The following is a 16,506-nucleotide window of genomic DNA, read 5'->3' as shown; positions in this document are numbered from 1 at the left end:
AGATCAAACGGTGAAAAAAGACGTGTTATTTGCAGACAAGCTAACTGATACTGTTACTATATAGTTCAACCCTGTCAAATGTTTTCAAGTCGCATTACAGTGTCACATTATGCAGGAAATACTTAGAAATGGGAGACCTTTGAACTATATGTACTTGTACAATATATAATTTTATCAAATGTCCTTAAAATGTAATCAATTTGATATAACTCAAACAATATAAATAGGCATGAAGAAAGAACCCTAAAATAAAGCAGTTGTTATACATGTAATTTGCATGACAAAGCCCATGTTCAAGCCCAAAATGTCCATATTATGATAAGTTTCATCATTGAGGTTATACATAGTTACGAGAAGTTTTACTCTCATTCAACTAATGAATCCGCTCTCAATCTAAATCATGACAAAGCAGGTCATTCATATTATTTATAAATGATTTTGATATAATTTCAATTTTAATTTTCTTTTTAAAACATAACATAATAACCGAAGTAGTGTGTGATGTAACTACATCAAACCATGTTCGATCATACTGATTAAGAAGTGTTTGATTCAACATGGGAAAACGGTTTGTTTCATTGTTTTTATTCAACCAACTATTCGCATTCTCTATCAATTAACATATTTTGCCTCAGTTTTATTATAACTATTTGCCTAATACTTATAATCACCTTAACCTATTCAACTTGGCCTTTAATTGCACCGTGCAAATTTATCTACCATAACGTTAAATGGTATCTGAACCATTTTGGTGAGTATTGTAAAAATATCAAAGATTATGTCACTTCTCTTCTTCAGAACAAAGATAATGTAACTTCTCTTCTTCAGTCCATTTCCATATGTATACTCTCTGTATTAAGTAAAGTTTGCTTGTAAACTACTATTATTATCAGCATATGCTGTTGCAAAACCCTTATCGCCCTGTTCCTTCTCCGTTGTTGGTCGGGACCCCTTTGTCTTGCTCCTGATATACCCAAATCATGATCTTGGGACCCTCATCCCCATATTCTCTTATATCATCTTGAGTTATCAATACAATTATCTCCCCTCACAGTTAATTTTTTTAAATCATTTTTGTCTAAGTAGGGGTAAAAGGCCGAAAACTGTCCAATATGTCAGAGAAAGAACAGTCCAAGGCACGCAGTGCACAGGTTGTTTTTTCGCTGAAATAATAGACAGTTTGAGGCGTTTTGCTTACTTAAAACATGTAAACACAAAGTCCAAATAATGAATTTCATGGCGCTTTTGTCAACTTATTTGACACTGTCACATCATATGAAAAGATATTAACCATGCAAATTGTTTAGGCAACGCTTAATAATTTTGCGGTCATGTACATATAAATTGTAAATAATATTTTGGTTATTATTAAAAATAGTTTTCATTAAGGTACAACCTATATTTACAGCCAATGATATTGCAGATACTATGCAATCATTAAGTACTAGGCTTAAGAGGCTCAATCATGAAGCATTTCATTTTTCGCGGATGGGTGAAGATCCGCCCACTGCTACTCATCCGATACAATTTCCCTGCATAAGATTTTAGCTGACAATGTGTCAGCTAATGAGGATGTATTCTAAGACCGTTTGATGAGTTGAGCTAAACACTTATGATTAAGATGGGCTCGTTCGCTCGTTTTAATTCATGACATCTAACTTTTACTTAATTTCAACTTCTACGGATATTTAACAAGTGCAAACTTTGTTTTTATTTTGCATTATTCATTTGATACGGAAACTTTTAAAGTTTAAAATATTTTGTTTTCTTCTCTTTAAGAGTTATACAATTGATAAACATTTTCATTTTTCTCTAATTGCTGCACAAACCTAAGTCACATCTTCATTAAGCATTGAGTTGTTTCATCGTAAAAAACGGATTTTTTTCATTGTCAACATTTTATGATTTTTTATGAAACCTAAATAAAAAAAGGGGTTAAAGTGTATTTTTCTTCAAAAAAGTGCATAATTTTTAACAAAATAGAAGAAAAAACCAAGTTTGCCAACACGCAAATCTTTAGAACAATGACTGTCCTTCATTTGAACAATGACTGTCCATTTTTTAAATATTGGACAGTCCACTTTTCAAAAATAAGAAAGTTGATAGAAATGAAGTATATTTCACAGTCCAATAACCCATGTAGAGTACAAAAAAGATCAATGCATGACGTCACAACATGTTTAAATACTTGTGAACTTATATAACAGATCAAATTATGCAATATTTAAGCCTACATTTAGCTCCATGTCTTCTGAGACTATTTAGTGATTAGTAGATTTTAAAGTAAGTTCATTTCCAAATTATTTGAAATTTCATCAGTTTATAAAGTTGTAATCAGTTCGGATGTTGTTTTTGTTAAAGGTTAATTTTTAATTTCTTGAAAAACAATTTTTATTTCCACGATTGGAAATAATCTTATTTTTTATTTTTATTTCTAAATTGAGTTTCAAATATTGAATAAAATTAATGATAACACAAGTTAACAAACGTTTTATGTTGTTGTTATGTCATTCAGTTCATCAACCACTATGGTTATTAAGAAATAATTAGTTTTAACAACTATCAACCTTCTCCCTCTCAGGTTTGCAATAATATTTTTCAGTTAGAACAGTTGTGCAAAATTATTTGAAATTGAATTAATTCTATTTAGCAATACCCTTTAATTATCAATATTCATATTAGAGATAATTCAAAACCCTTTCAAAGTTTTGAAATAATTATTATATTTTAATAATTCAAATGCTTATAGTACAAATCTGTCATATTGTTTCTTATCTATTAATCCAATCAATTGGATGGAAGTTGTAAAACATTTTTAATTCTGTTTTCCCAAAAAGCTAGGAACAATCTATATTTCACAACATGACTTTAAGTAGAAAATCCTGATGTATCCGAAAATTGGATTCTTATGAAACCGAGTAGGATTTACAGACAATTATTGTTTCATGAACTTGGATTCGTACGACGCCAAGTAATGTTCACTGTCTGTATTTAAACAAATATTTTTTTAGTTGGGAGCCGATATTCCTTAGCGTAAGGAAAAACACAAATGATATTTAACGAACATCAATCTGGTGCTGTTTGTTTAATCTACATTTGTGTATATTAAATTATTATATTATATGTGTTAAATCTTATTTTGGAGTAATAGTGCATCTTCAAGATTCCTTATAATAAAGCATATTGACCAACACTACATTATAACAACATGCGTATGTTAATGTGACATACTATTGAATGATAATATAAAATCTTTCAGGCTAAATACGACTTGTTACACTGTCATATCACAATCTCTGTTAAAGCTGCACTCTCACAGATTGACAGATTTCACATTTTATTCTGCTTTTTTGTCTAAGAATCAGCCGATTTTCGAATCGGTGTTTTCAATTCAGTCGATTGTACATGTGTTTCTGTTTGTCTTTATGTTATTAATGTTCACGCTGATGAAAAAAATAGATTTATACTAAATAAGTCGTAAAAGATCACACAAAATAGCACAGATTTCAATTGTTTGGAAAACTGCCCAAATTTTAATTTGTTTTAAAGCGTTATCTATTTCAGCCTTAAATATCAATTTTCGAGCGTTACTATTAAATACTGCGATTTGACCTTTTATAAACAGTCTAGATCACCGGTTTGTAGACATGTATGCAAAATATTGCTTACTCCAAAACAAAACAAATAAAATGTTGTCAAAACGACCAATCTGTGATAGTGCAGCTTTAAACCGTCACGCAGATTGTAAGCTTTGTTTGTGCATTTGAAGCTATGTTATGCTTTTTGTTTATTGTTACAGTGACGTGCTTCTTCCGACCTAGTAACACAACCAATAAATGAAATACATGAACCCTTAAAACTGCAGTTCTATTTAAGTGGTAATACATGAATGACAGAATGAAAAAAATCAACATTCATGAATTTACCATGAAAATGTTCTGTAGTTGTGCCTTGTTAAAAGAAATTTCACACACATGCATGTTTTGGAAATTTTGAATCATATAAACTGAAAGTTTCGGACCTTGGATTATAGAATAATTATTGTTCCAATTGATTGGGATGAGAAAAAACATGTATTTTTTATCCAACGAACACATACACTTTTCACAATGATAACGTAACATATAATCATAATTCATTACAACATGTACGTTACACCTAACATGTTTTATTGAGTTATGTAGTTGTTGCACGGCATGTTTATCAGTCTGAGCAAGAAAGGTACAATAAATGTAATAGTATAGAGTTCTTGATTCAGACAATTTTCTATTTAATCTTGATTCAGAACATTTATATTGTATTATTTCTGTGCTACCCGTGCATGGTCGTAAAAACATATCTGGTGGCTCATCAATATGTGTTCACGCATTTTTTCAATTTTTCATCTCATTTCAGGTAATCATAATAATTGGAAGAAAGGTTTAGCGAATAGATGTCGTTTGTATTTTGTAATAATGTTTTATTTATTTGTTCCCAGTTTAAGTACAACGATGGTTTTTATGATGAAACTCTATGCTCACACAGTCTTAAACCTATTTTCTAAGGTAGACGGTGTGTGATGCTCATAGTTTCAAACAATAACTGCATCGAATCTTTGAAAAGTTTTAGCGTTGGGATCCCCAATCATTGAAGTACTTGGGGTTTACCTATAAGTTTATTTTCATTTGTTTTATTATTAAGTTTCATCAAGTTATGCATACTTTGATATATTTATCTATAACGTTTTTTTATTTTATTAAAGGCCTAGTTTAAGCTTTCTAAAAGTGAGCCCCCACCACCATGTTTTTATACACAACCTCTGTTAATTGATCTTAATCTTATTGCCTAATTGTCTTATCAGATCTCCTGAGTATCCTGCTGTGCAGTTGTGGATGTTTTATTATAAAAATGGACCCTAAATGGCCTTGATCCAATAAACGAATACACAGGAAATTGGCCTACTGTGACACCAGTGCAATCAGCAGGAGATGCACAGCAGGGGATTAAGATGCTAAACATTCCTTAAACTAGGCCTTTAACGATTTGGGGGATAAAAGTGAGATTTGTGCACGTAAACTGATTAAACCCCCAGTAAATTTACATTTTGCTGACAGTTCAAAGGCGGTACCGAACAATCCTTAATAAACACCTGCCACTAAAAGTTATTGTTTCGCGGAGATCCGCCTTCATTCGCGTTGAAATCTATCTTGTGTTCAATTTAACGTATATTTACAATAATTTTCTGTGATGTTGGTGATCCAAAACTAAAGAGTGTTTTAAGTACTAAAGAACCAAGCCTTTGAAGAATAATTGCACACATTTTTTACAGAAAGAAAACTTTTTTGGATCCTGCAACTGACTCCAAACGTTTGTTATATGACTCTGAAATTCGGATTTTAGGTTCAAACAGTGTCATAGAATAAAAGAGAGGGAATTGTTTTTATTATTAAAATGCAATACATTTGTCAAATTTCCCAACTCAAATATCCTGAAAGTGTCAAGGCAATCGATCAATAACAGTTTCATTTACAGATCAACCATATGATATATCAAACTCCTTTCCCATCAGACCTAAGGATCACTTGACTGTTAAACACATACACTCATACTAAAGATTGTTATTGTGTTAATCGGAGTGGGTGGTAGCACAGATACACTCCCTAATAGTTTTTCCTATCACGTCTACGGATGTTCGTTGGGTAACAAAATGTCGCAGCAACACTTGTTTGATAGATGTTATTCATTATTCATAGTTTATATAATTTTAAGAGGGAAATGTAACCCTGGGACTACACTAATTAGAACCTAGAGTATTGGACTCGACGGGGGTGAAATTTAGAACTTTATTGTACAAATGTATTTCAATAGTTGCCATGAATTATGCGATAGCAATGTTTATTGATATGCCGACGCGATAATGAATGCGTATCGCTAATTCCAGTTTAATTTCAAGGTTAGCAAGAAAATGATGATTTTCAATTTATACATAATTGGTACGTTGAGTCTTGTCAAAGGGATCGGATTTTTCTGACATTTAATACATATTCTATCGTATAAGGGTATTCTTATAGCCCTTCGAAACTGTGGTCCGCCCTTATTTCCTCCTCATTGTAGTTTTCAAAGATTGTAATACAGGGGATAGAGAATGTCATACGGGTACGGACGACTAACTGTGGTAAAACAAATCATACACAAGATCAAGCTTTCGATTACCTGTCAATAAAACTGTCTTATAAAATTAAGAAGAGGAATGTTATTACTCGCAAGAAAATTGTCATTACCACAATTGGTCTCAAACGAAGACAATATTTACAGATTTTGTGGCCCTGATGACAAATGTGATAAATGCCTGTTTAACATGTAAATCCAGGAGAGAGAATACTAGATCTGCCGACCAAGATGTAGGAGTGCAATTACAGATAAAAGTGCAGATAAAAGTAAACGCCGTAATACTAATCAGCGGGTGGTACGATTTAGTTATAGTTGTTATGTTTAGTTAAAACGCATGCTTGCTACAATCGTCCTGTAAATCTTCCTTTCATATTCCTTAAAAAACCAATTCTGTAAGGCCAAACGGACGAAACAAACCACGTATATAAGAATGGAAACTGATACTCTTTATTATTCATTGATACTTGTCGAATATTATAAAGTTGCAATCTAGTTCTTAACATCTTCAAATAGCTTTTAGTAGATAATAAAGTTGATTTCAAATCAGATTATTAAGAAGTTTGGTTTGGAGCACCTCAAGGATAAAATAGTATGTCGTGCATTGAAAATTTTCAAGCCGACTGTTTAGGCGGACATTTTGGAGGCGGGGCTTAACCCATTTTTGCTCTTGTTACAGTGGTTAGCTAAATTATTTAGTAATCATTAAGTTATCGCGTGGTAAGAAGAGTTTAAAAAAATCTATCAAATTGTACCAGTTATTGTTTTGAGTGTCTCAACGGCAGACAATATGTCTTTATTTCGACATGTAGATGCTGAGCTCAGTCACAGTTCCTTTATTCACGTGGTAATGGTGTTACATCTGTTTAGTTCTTTCAATTTTTGTTTTTTCTAATTTATTTTCATGCAGGAGAAGACACGGAAAAACCTATCAACTTTAATTTAGAGAATATCAGAAACATTGATACATAGGCACAAACAATGCGACAGACGTATTTTTTAGACTGTAATTGTAAGTATTGAGTGCACCGTGCCACTCTCATTATCAGCTATTTAAGGGGCTAGACACTAGACGGTCGACAAATAGGCAAATAATGTATTTCCTGAAAACAAGCCTAAAAATGTCAATGCGAGCTAGTAGGAGGCAGATAATACATCACTTTACAAGGTTAAAATAAACGCAACAATCATGTTGCAGTTTTTTCTGTGTTTCCCCGTTAAAAAAGCGTATGGTTTCACAGTCTAAATGATATCTGTGACGCTATTTTCAAACATACTAGGATTTTTCGAATTTCGAATAGGAAACATGCAGTTAATCAGCGAGATATGCGTGTGTTGTAAGCGATGTGATACATAATAAAGCAAGGTTCCATGCGATGTACACAAGAATGACAATTTCATGTTTTCAAGTTTTTGACAATTTTCTTTTTTCTTGCATTTGTATCATCTGGTGTCTAGCCTCCTTAATTTTGTTTTGAAATATATTTTGTTTATCTTCTTAACATACCGAAAACAGGAAAAAGCTTTCTGATTCCCAGAGAAACCGTGTAATTTTATGTATACCTTGACTACTTTGATGTCGGCGGTAAAACCGTATCTTCAACGAAAAAAAAGGAAGAAAAACAAATCATGTTGTGTAAGGCTTGTTAGGGGATTTCACCGTCTTAATCAAATGAAATCGGTATATAGGTGAAAATTAATGTCTTGCTCTAATTTGAACGCCTGTTTTAGTCTTTGTAAATTATTAGAGAAAAGTAAATGTTACAACCAAATTATGTTTATGACTCGTTCAAACGAAAGGCAAAACAAGTACATTAGCATGGCCATGCAACAGAGACATATTCCAAGCAACATCTTTTCTTATTTGTCAGTTTTCATAATCCTAAGTATTTGAAGATACATGTAGGAAAAATAAACGAACATAATAACTAACGCACTATCTGTAAACAACCTTATATTCATAGACGCATTTTAACTATATTTACCGCTTAATGGCCCATTTTGTATTTTAACACTAGTAATTGGTTTTTCGTTCGCTTCTTTAAATTTGCTCTGATATGTAAAATGTTTACTGTATTTATACTGTAGAAATATCGTTCTTCTAAAACACATTTAGTTTTGCAAAAATACAAAACGTTCTTAGTTTGAAACAGATTTCAGTTTGTTTACTTCAATGTTAAATTATATTCCTTACACTTGAAAAAGAAGAAACATAAATCCTTAAATTGGTATTATGTCAGCTCAGAGAAACTTTCCACAAAGTATCTGTAAATCAATATTTAATTATCATTTTAATTATTCTTAAGTACGTAAATGGTTAAACGTTTGGGGCTCATTCATATTGCTATTATAAATTGAACGAAGGGCGATCTTTGTAACATATTTAAGGTTTAAATAATATAGATAACCACTATTTGATGCTTTGTTTGTAAAACTGGTACACATGTTTGAAGACGTGTTAGATATATTAGTTTATATTGCCAAAATGATTTTAGTGAAATTATTCAAATTCGTTCATAATCCTGGGGACTTTGGGACTACCATCATTAGCGTTAACATTTCTCTTCATATTTTAACAACAACAGTATGAAACGCAAGCACTGTGTTAACTTATACATAATAAATAAGAACACAAGCTTTTTTACCTAGACTGCATAGAATCCCGCCATATATACATGTACATAAACATAAAAGTAAAGAATAAAAATAAATATGAAAAAAGATACAGATGAAAAACGTTGCTACGAAAGACAGATATAAATTCAAACTTAACAATATACAGGGTTACCCTAAATAGTTCAAAATGTATTCGTCATTTGGGCATTATAATTGCTATTCATAATTTTAGTAACACAAACAGGACTTCTCACCTGTGGTTTAATTAGTTTCGTTATTTTTATTTCAAAAGGAAATGTTAGGTAAATCTAAGAAAGGTTGTTCAGTGTACATAGAAAATTAAACTAAAACCAAACTATTCTGTATAACGCTAAATGGTTGAACGAACGTTATTGTCTAGTATTTCAGACACTGGTTTGGGATCATCTTTTCACATCACGTTCAATTCTCGAATGGAATTCTCAACGGTTACAATTTTTACATCACACTAGTATTAACTTGACAATGATATAATTTAGACATACTTATTTAGCGAGGAATTAACAAATTTTATATCTACCAACGAATGTGTCGTATGATAATAAGAATCTTACATGTGTTACCATTTAATACCGAAATATATTAAACTGATCGAAATGATATACAATTTCCTAAACTCGTTCCATATTTGTTTGTTTTGAATAACAACTCATGTAGAATCCAATATCACGTGTCAAACCATTTGCATGCAAGCATATTACGAGAAAACAGGGGAAACGATTTTAGGAACAATGAATTGTTTTTCAAACACCTGCTGGTATTTTACGATGAACCCATCAATTGCAAATAAGGAAAAAAACAACATCAAACGATATTTGCATGCAAAAAGTCTTTACTTGTTAATTATTGGCTCTTCAACCCGCAGTGATCAGCAGGCGCTATCGGCAACCATCCACAGTGGTGGTCTGCTATAAAGCAGGGCTGCTTTCCGTCTTTCCTCAATAGATAGTTTGAGGAATTGGTCGGCTGTTAGTATCTGTCATAGAAGACGACTATCGGACAATGGAAAGCCACAAAGGTACTGTGCGGTTTTACATCCATTCAATTTACAATCAGTTTTGTCAGAGTTTTATACGGTGATTTTGTTGATTTTACCCATCTTTAGAGATTCATTTTAGATTACTTTTTACGTTCGTTGTCGGAAAGGTTATAAGATATTACAGTTTAATTGACAGAAACTAGATAAGTGAATGGTGGTTAATTTGAAATATCCTTTTGCAATATGATGATCTTAATTTGTTGTTTAGAAGTAAAATGTTTATAATTGTAGACTTTACGGATAATTTAGAATCACCGGTATTATAATTTGAAAAGATACAGGCTAAAACTATTTTTGTTGTCAATGTGTTAAACATGTATCTTAAGCCAAAATATTTATTTATTCGTGTTTATATATCATTTCACTGATATTCAAGATGGGATGGAATTGGAATGTAAAACATAAAGGAGGGATATTGTATGACACACCAATTTGTTCATATAATTGTTCGAACGGTTCGATCGAGCGGAAGAAACTAAAAGTGCGATATTTCCCATGCGATATTTCCCATATCATTTAAGAACATCAACCGGAGATGGCGAAATAAAATTAATCCAAAATAAATTCATGCATGAATCAGTTTATAACTGTAAAATGATAAATATATATGAATCGGATGTTTTCGTTTCGTCATTTGTATTTGAATGGCGTACCATAATATACTTTGATTAGGGAAGAAATAATATTGAAATAGATTAACCCGAAAACGAATGAAAAAAGTCGGAACAACAGTGCTAGCTCTAAACAGGTACGATAAACAGGGTTAAGAATCACTTGACATAAAGGGGTTCTGACATTGCTCAACACTGGTCACAAACGATGTAAACACACACTTAAGTGACCTTAATGTCTATTTTTTTTCGACAGAAACCCTGTAATTACTATATTTTTCCTGCATCTACACGTTTGAAATAACGTTTTGGATTTGTTTGTATTTAAATGATGCAATATTTGTCCAAAACTTTAGTAATTCAGAGTAAACTATCTGACAAAAATGTTATAAAATGTTTAGAAGTATGTCTTTATTTAGTCCAACTGTGAAAGTAACAGTGTACAAACTATGAGGAAAACCAAAATTAAAATAGAATAAATCAAAAAGAGAAATCTCCAAATGCTGTCTAATACCCTTCGAGATATGAAAACGAAATGAATCGAAAAATATACGAACAGTCTCTGAAATATCAGGCAGCAACAAATACGGACTCTCAGTCATCAAGAAATCCAATTGCGGAGACTAACACGGTATTTAGAACAATATTATTATATCAGAAAAAAAATATTGAAGCAAAAGTCAAACTTAATCTTTTCTTGACAGAGTAAGAGAAGAGCACTTGGCGAAGTACAACACAAATGGTATATGAGTTATGAATTAATGTCGACGTAAGGACCCGATATCAACATAAAATTTCTTCTTTAAAATCTTATTTCCAAAACTAGATGAATTGTTTTGAGTAAAATAGTACCGTTATACCTATATTTATTATCTATTTAAAATCTTTTAAAGGTCATTCAGCCGATCGGAGGAAACAATGTAATCTTACGTAGCTCTTGAAAAATGTCGCCATAAAAATCCGGATGCGTAATACCATTTACAATAATATGTTTAAGACTGTAACTGCATTTGGATAGAATGTCTTAATGCGTATTAATGGAACCAAAAAAAACAAAAAGACCGAATCATTGTTTCATGTTCTGTTTGCAGCATAATTCCTTAACCTCAATCAGATAAGATGAAATACTAGACTATGAGTAATGCTCCTCATCTTGCCCAATACCATCGTTATAAAAAAAATATACTATCAGTCTGGTTATATAAGCCTTTTAAAAACAATGTGTCACGCGACAGTGGTGAATTACGAAAACATAGAACGTACAGAAATTCTTCCACGATAAAGTTCAGATAAGGATTTGTCTAATTTGTTGCACGCCGTGAATGGCGCACTGCTGAGATGTTGGGAGGGGAGGGTGGTGATAAGGTTTAGATAAGGATTAGTCTAATTTGCTGCACGCCGTGAAAGGATCAACGTTGACGTTAGTGTTGAGTTAAATCTGGAAACAACTTTAGAACCACCGTCGGCAAGTGCAATGAGGCGTTGACAGGGATTCCGCTACAATTTACTACGTAGTGATCTCCCCTGTTAAGCACATATATCTTTGCTACCACGAGCAATTATAACTAGATTTCACTTATTTTAAACTTTTTTATTCATTTTTCTTCTCTCTTTTTTGGATTCTTTTTATCAAGGTCCATTGAGGTTGAAATACCAAAATTATTTAGAGTTAAAGAATAATTACAATCTTACCCAATATTTGTTTTACTATAGACACGTGATATGCATGGTAGCAGTGATTTCCGTACTGTACGGGAAATATTACTGCGTTCAGTATGCTATTGCTACTGTAATTTAGCACGTTTAAAGAAAAAGATTATGATTCTACTCTCGACAGATTTCTCTTCTAGAATGCATTCGCTGTTATGCACTACTTTTACAGTACTTTGAAATGATATGATATCAGCCAGTATGTAGGCTTTGATTTGGAAAATATATTAAATAATGTATGTGTTTTAGAAAACTGACGACAATAGAAGCAGAAAGGTTCAGGCAATATTCGGTTAATAGCAATTTTGCTTGGCAAACAGATTGAATTGTAGTAGAAAAAGCCTTGTTACATTGCCCTCCTTCCCTGTTGACTCCAATATGTCAAGTGGCTGTCTGATTACTTTTCTATCTTATAATTATGCAACAATTAAGTAACAAACACGTTGTTTAACTCGAGTTCTCTATTGCAGTTGTTTACAAACCTTGCAGCTGTTAAATGCAATAAAAAGTGCACTTAAGTTTCCCTCCGGCGTTCCTTAATCTCTCATAACAAAATAAAATATAATGACATGAGATCAGCAACAACAAGCCACGCAGGTAAAGTACTATAATCCCGTTTAAATGTACAATTATAACGTTCTTATTGACACCTAACGAGAATGTTCATTACCTAAATAATAAAAGTTCACGTGTAACGTCTTACAAACGAGCAAATGAGAGTGTTAACAGGTTTGCGATATAAAACTCTAGAACAACTGTTTAGTATTATAATGAAATTAATGTTAAGTTTATGAGTAAGTGTATACTGATAATGAATATATTTCTCATTATGGTTTTATTTAACGAAACAAAAATCCACCATTCGAACTCCAACATACAATTTCTCCCTATATATAAACATTTATTTTTAAATTGATATATGAGTGCTTTTATTTTTTCTTTCTTTTTTCAAATGCCTAATCATCAATATACAGTCCCGGTAGATGTGTGTGTGCATTTTTGTCCAGAGCGTTCTTGGTTTATCTACGTTCAGGGATGTCTGAAGTTCATTTAGGCTAGTGTGAAAAGCTAGCATTCTGTAGGTTACAATGCTAACCAAGACAACAGCCGTGATGGCCGCCATTTTCTTAGCCTATGATAAGACCTTCTAAGTTCAAAGTAAAGGTAATTTCAGGGTCGATATGTGGAAAAGTTCTAAAAATCAGTAAGTTACCTCTAATTGCTTTTCATTATTTGCAAATCAATGTTATATTGTATTTAAAGAGCATTGTTCTATAACATATAATCATTTCCCATCAGAATGATACAAACGAGTCCGCATATGACTAACTGATAAGAAACAAAAAACCTATTATTTACCACCTCCTTATCCAGATTTGATAAAAACATGTAATTGTATCTAACAAGCAATATTCTTAAAAGGTTATTAGGCATTTAAATGTGGAAATCTAAACGCATTGATGCTTCAAAACCATATAAATTAATTAACTGTGGTCATGTTTCATGTATAAAGCCTTTTACTTGTGAACTACTATTAAGGTAATTTAATACCACATATATAGGCATTTATAGTTGAGTGACAATCAGTGGATTTTCGGGAAGACTCGGGCAACAAAAGTAAAACAAAATATGTTATTTACCCAAATGTTTGGGAGAAAATCATCATTGGGACTGGTGCCATAAAGTTCCAACACTCATTGAGAACCGAGAAATCGATGATGGAATCCAAGATAGCCGCCATAAATTGCAAATCCAATTTCAACAATTTTGAAATGAGGCAATGTTCAATAAAAGAAAGTGGTAAATATACTTATGGACACTACTTCTGCCATAATGTACTTGAAATTGACATATACCGAACTGTAAAAGTACGAAAAATGCGTCAAAACATTTGGAGTTTTCTGTATTTTCCTGCACACTTTTCATTTTTTGAAAATAATTTAACATTTCTGATTATTTTCTGAAACACCATTACAACGTGTCAAAGGTCATCAAGTGGTTGTTGCTAATAGGGTCGAATGTCAAATTGTCCTAGCCTAAATGTAAGCAATCAAACTTGCAACCGCATAGGATGTATCTTTTTTCACAATGTACTCCACGTTAATATTACATAATTGACCTCTTCAATATCAATGTCATTTAAAGGTAAAAAAGTTTTATATTTAATTTGCATACGAAGTTGTAGTAGAAAAATATTTGGCTAATTTCTCTGTATGTCTCTTTGTATAATTATTTTACAGTAAAAACATTTAAATCTTTTATAAAAGCAACAAGGTGTTGTGGTATCTTAAGGAACAGAGGACTACTATTTTATGATGAAATTCATAATGCCGTACAAAACTAAGCAAATCAACATCAAGGTCGAAATGGTCATATGGATGTCAGAATGCAGATATGAACATTAGCGACTGTGTTATTAGTACTTAATTATGTTGGACTGAAATTCAATTGAAACAGTAACTTTTCCCGTACTAAAACTTACTACAGAGGTGTTATTGAAAAGCTCAATACTCCCTAGTGTTGTTTCGGTCAAGCCCACGCATTATTCTAAACCCAGACTGGTTTTATTAAGGCCAACCGAGAGCTTATTCATCCACATTTTGTCTACAACCAACTTTATTTGGCCAAACAGTCTATGTTTCTGATATTTGGGGCTGTGATTGTTAAGTTCCAAAATTATAAGATGTAAGCATGGCTATTAACAGAAGGGAAAGGAAAATACATTTACTAGACCTAGTAATCATTTGAAAAATAATCTTGTATGTCAAGGCGTTAACCATTTATTAGGAAACGCTAAGTGTCTAGGTGTATGCACCGTATATAAGTTGTGGTGTTGTATATGAATAATAAAAGAATATACAATAGCATTCGGAATATCAAAGAAGATATTATATAATGATACGACCTTGCAACTAATTAACACTGTTAACTGTTCTGAGGGAGGTTGTCTGTGGTTTTAACTTTGACTCAACAAATTGTCTTCATTAACAATATCATCTTGTTTATTTGCAGACACAGCGATTCTGGTGCTGACGGCGGTTTTGGTACTTGTTTTTGCGCAGACGATATTTGCCATGCCAATAGAGGAAGAAGAATACAGCCCCGAATATAAGTCATGTCTGCTCGAGTGTCTAACGTGCGTCGAAATGTGGGGAGACGTTTACAACGGTCAGGCGTGCGCCGACAAATGTCTGATAACAGACGGGACTAGCATTGACCATGAATGCAGGCTCGGTGTCAAAATTGGCAAACGCTATTTAGGCCTCAAAGCTACAAATGACTGCATTGATCAATGCAAACTCTGTTCAACGACATCATCTTCGTCTGTCCATTACAATGATCGCGCATGCGTGGCCGCGTGCGAATTGTCATCTGGACTCAATTTCGACAAAAAATGTGAACACCATTTGAATATGTATACTCTAGGCTAAAAAAACTTGATTTGTTTTAATATACATATTATATATCATTGCATAAAACATCTATCTGTGATCTATATTATAATTGTATATATTTCTGCATGAAAAAATTTCGTATACTAGTAATTGTCATAGATGTATTTCAAACAAAACATTATCTTTGTCATTCTGTACTTAAGTACATCAGAAACAATGAAAACAGCATACTATTAACAGTCGTTTAACTATTTAAAGCCACTTTGGGCCAAGTTGTCTAGAGTTATATTTTGAACAGTGCAATTGTTTGTAGTTTCATTCTATTATAGAAACTATCACTAAAATATATCAAACGTTTTCCAAACAGTTACAGTTATCATTCTACAAGCATTTAATGTTTTGACAGTGTTGATAAGTTTATCATTCAGTCAGGTTTCTGAATCCTTATTTTAACGGTTTGTTAATGAGTGGAAAGTTCTTCGTTTGCAAATGTTTTCTTGGTTCTTTAATAAAATAAAGCGCTATATCTCTTAATATGTACTATTCCTTGAAATATGTTTGGTGAAAAATTGAAACAGTGAATCGGTAAAGTGGCGAACATTTCCAACCCTTACACCTAAAAAAAACAAAACCGATGCATACTGGTATTAGTAATTTTATGTTTTCACACTAGAGGCAGTTTAATGAGCCGGAAGGTGACGACATTCACATCGAAACATTAATAGGAAGGTTTCACCAAAGTAACGCAATTTGTGCCAATTAAAAATGGCGGTCAATGTACATACACGAACCCGCATAATAACTTACGTACACGATAATTATTATACGATGCCGTAACAATTTCGAGTCTATATAACGAATACTTCCATTGTTTAAGGCTTTAGGCAGAATGAAATTTGTCAATTCACGGCAAAATATTGGAATTTGTGGATTGTCTTGCGAATACGTA

General features: G+C 32.4%; 1 protein-coding gene across 1 annotated transcript; it reads left to right on the top strand.

Moving 5' to 3' along the window:
- The first annotated feature begins 9,684 nt into the window (after positions 1-9,684).
- Positions 9,685-16,091, top strand: LOC128209982 (uncharacterized). Its single transcript, XM_052914264.1, has 2 exons — positions 9,685-9,820; positions 15,175-16,091. The coding sequence occupies exons 1-2, from the start codon at positions 9,805-9,807 to the stop codon at positions 15,591-15,593; spliced, it is 435 nt and encodes a 144-aa protein (XP_052770224.1). The 5' UTR covers positions 9,685-9,804; the 3' UTR covers positions 15,594-16,091.
- The last annotated feature ends 415 nt before the right edge of the window (positions 16,092-16,506 follow it).

This window comes from Mya arenaria, chromosome 11 (genome assembly GCF_026914265.1).
Source record: "Mya arenaria isolate MELC-2E11 chromosome 11, ASM2691426v1".
Classification (NCBI taxonomy): Eukaryota; Metazoa; Mollusca; class Bivalvia; order Myida; family Myidae; genus Mya; species Mya arenaria.
Note: the sequence above shows the minus strand (reverse complement) of the source record. Positions and strands in the feature narration are given on the sequence as shown.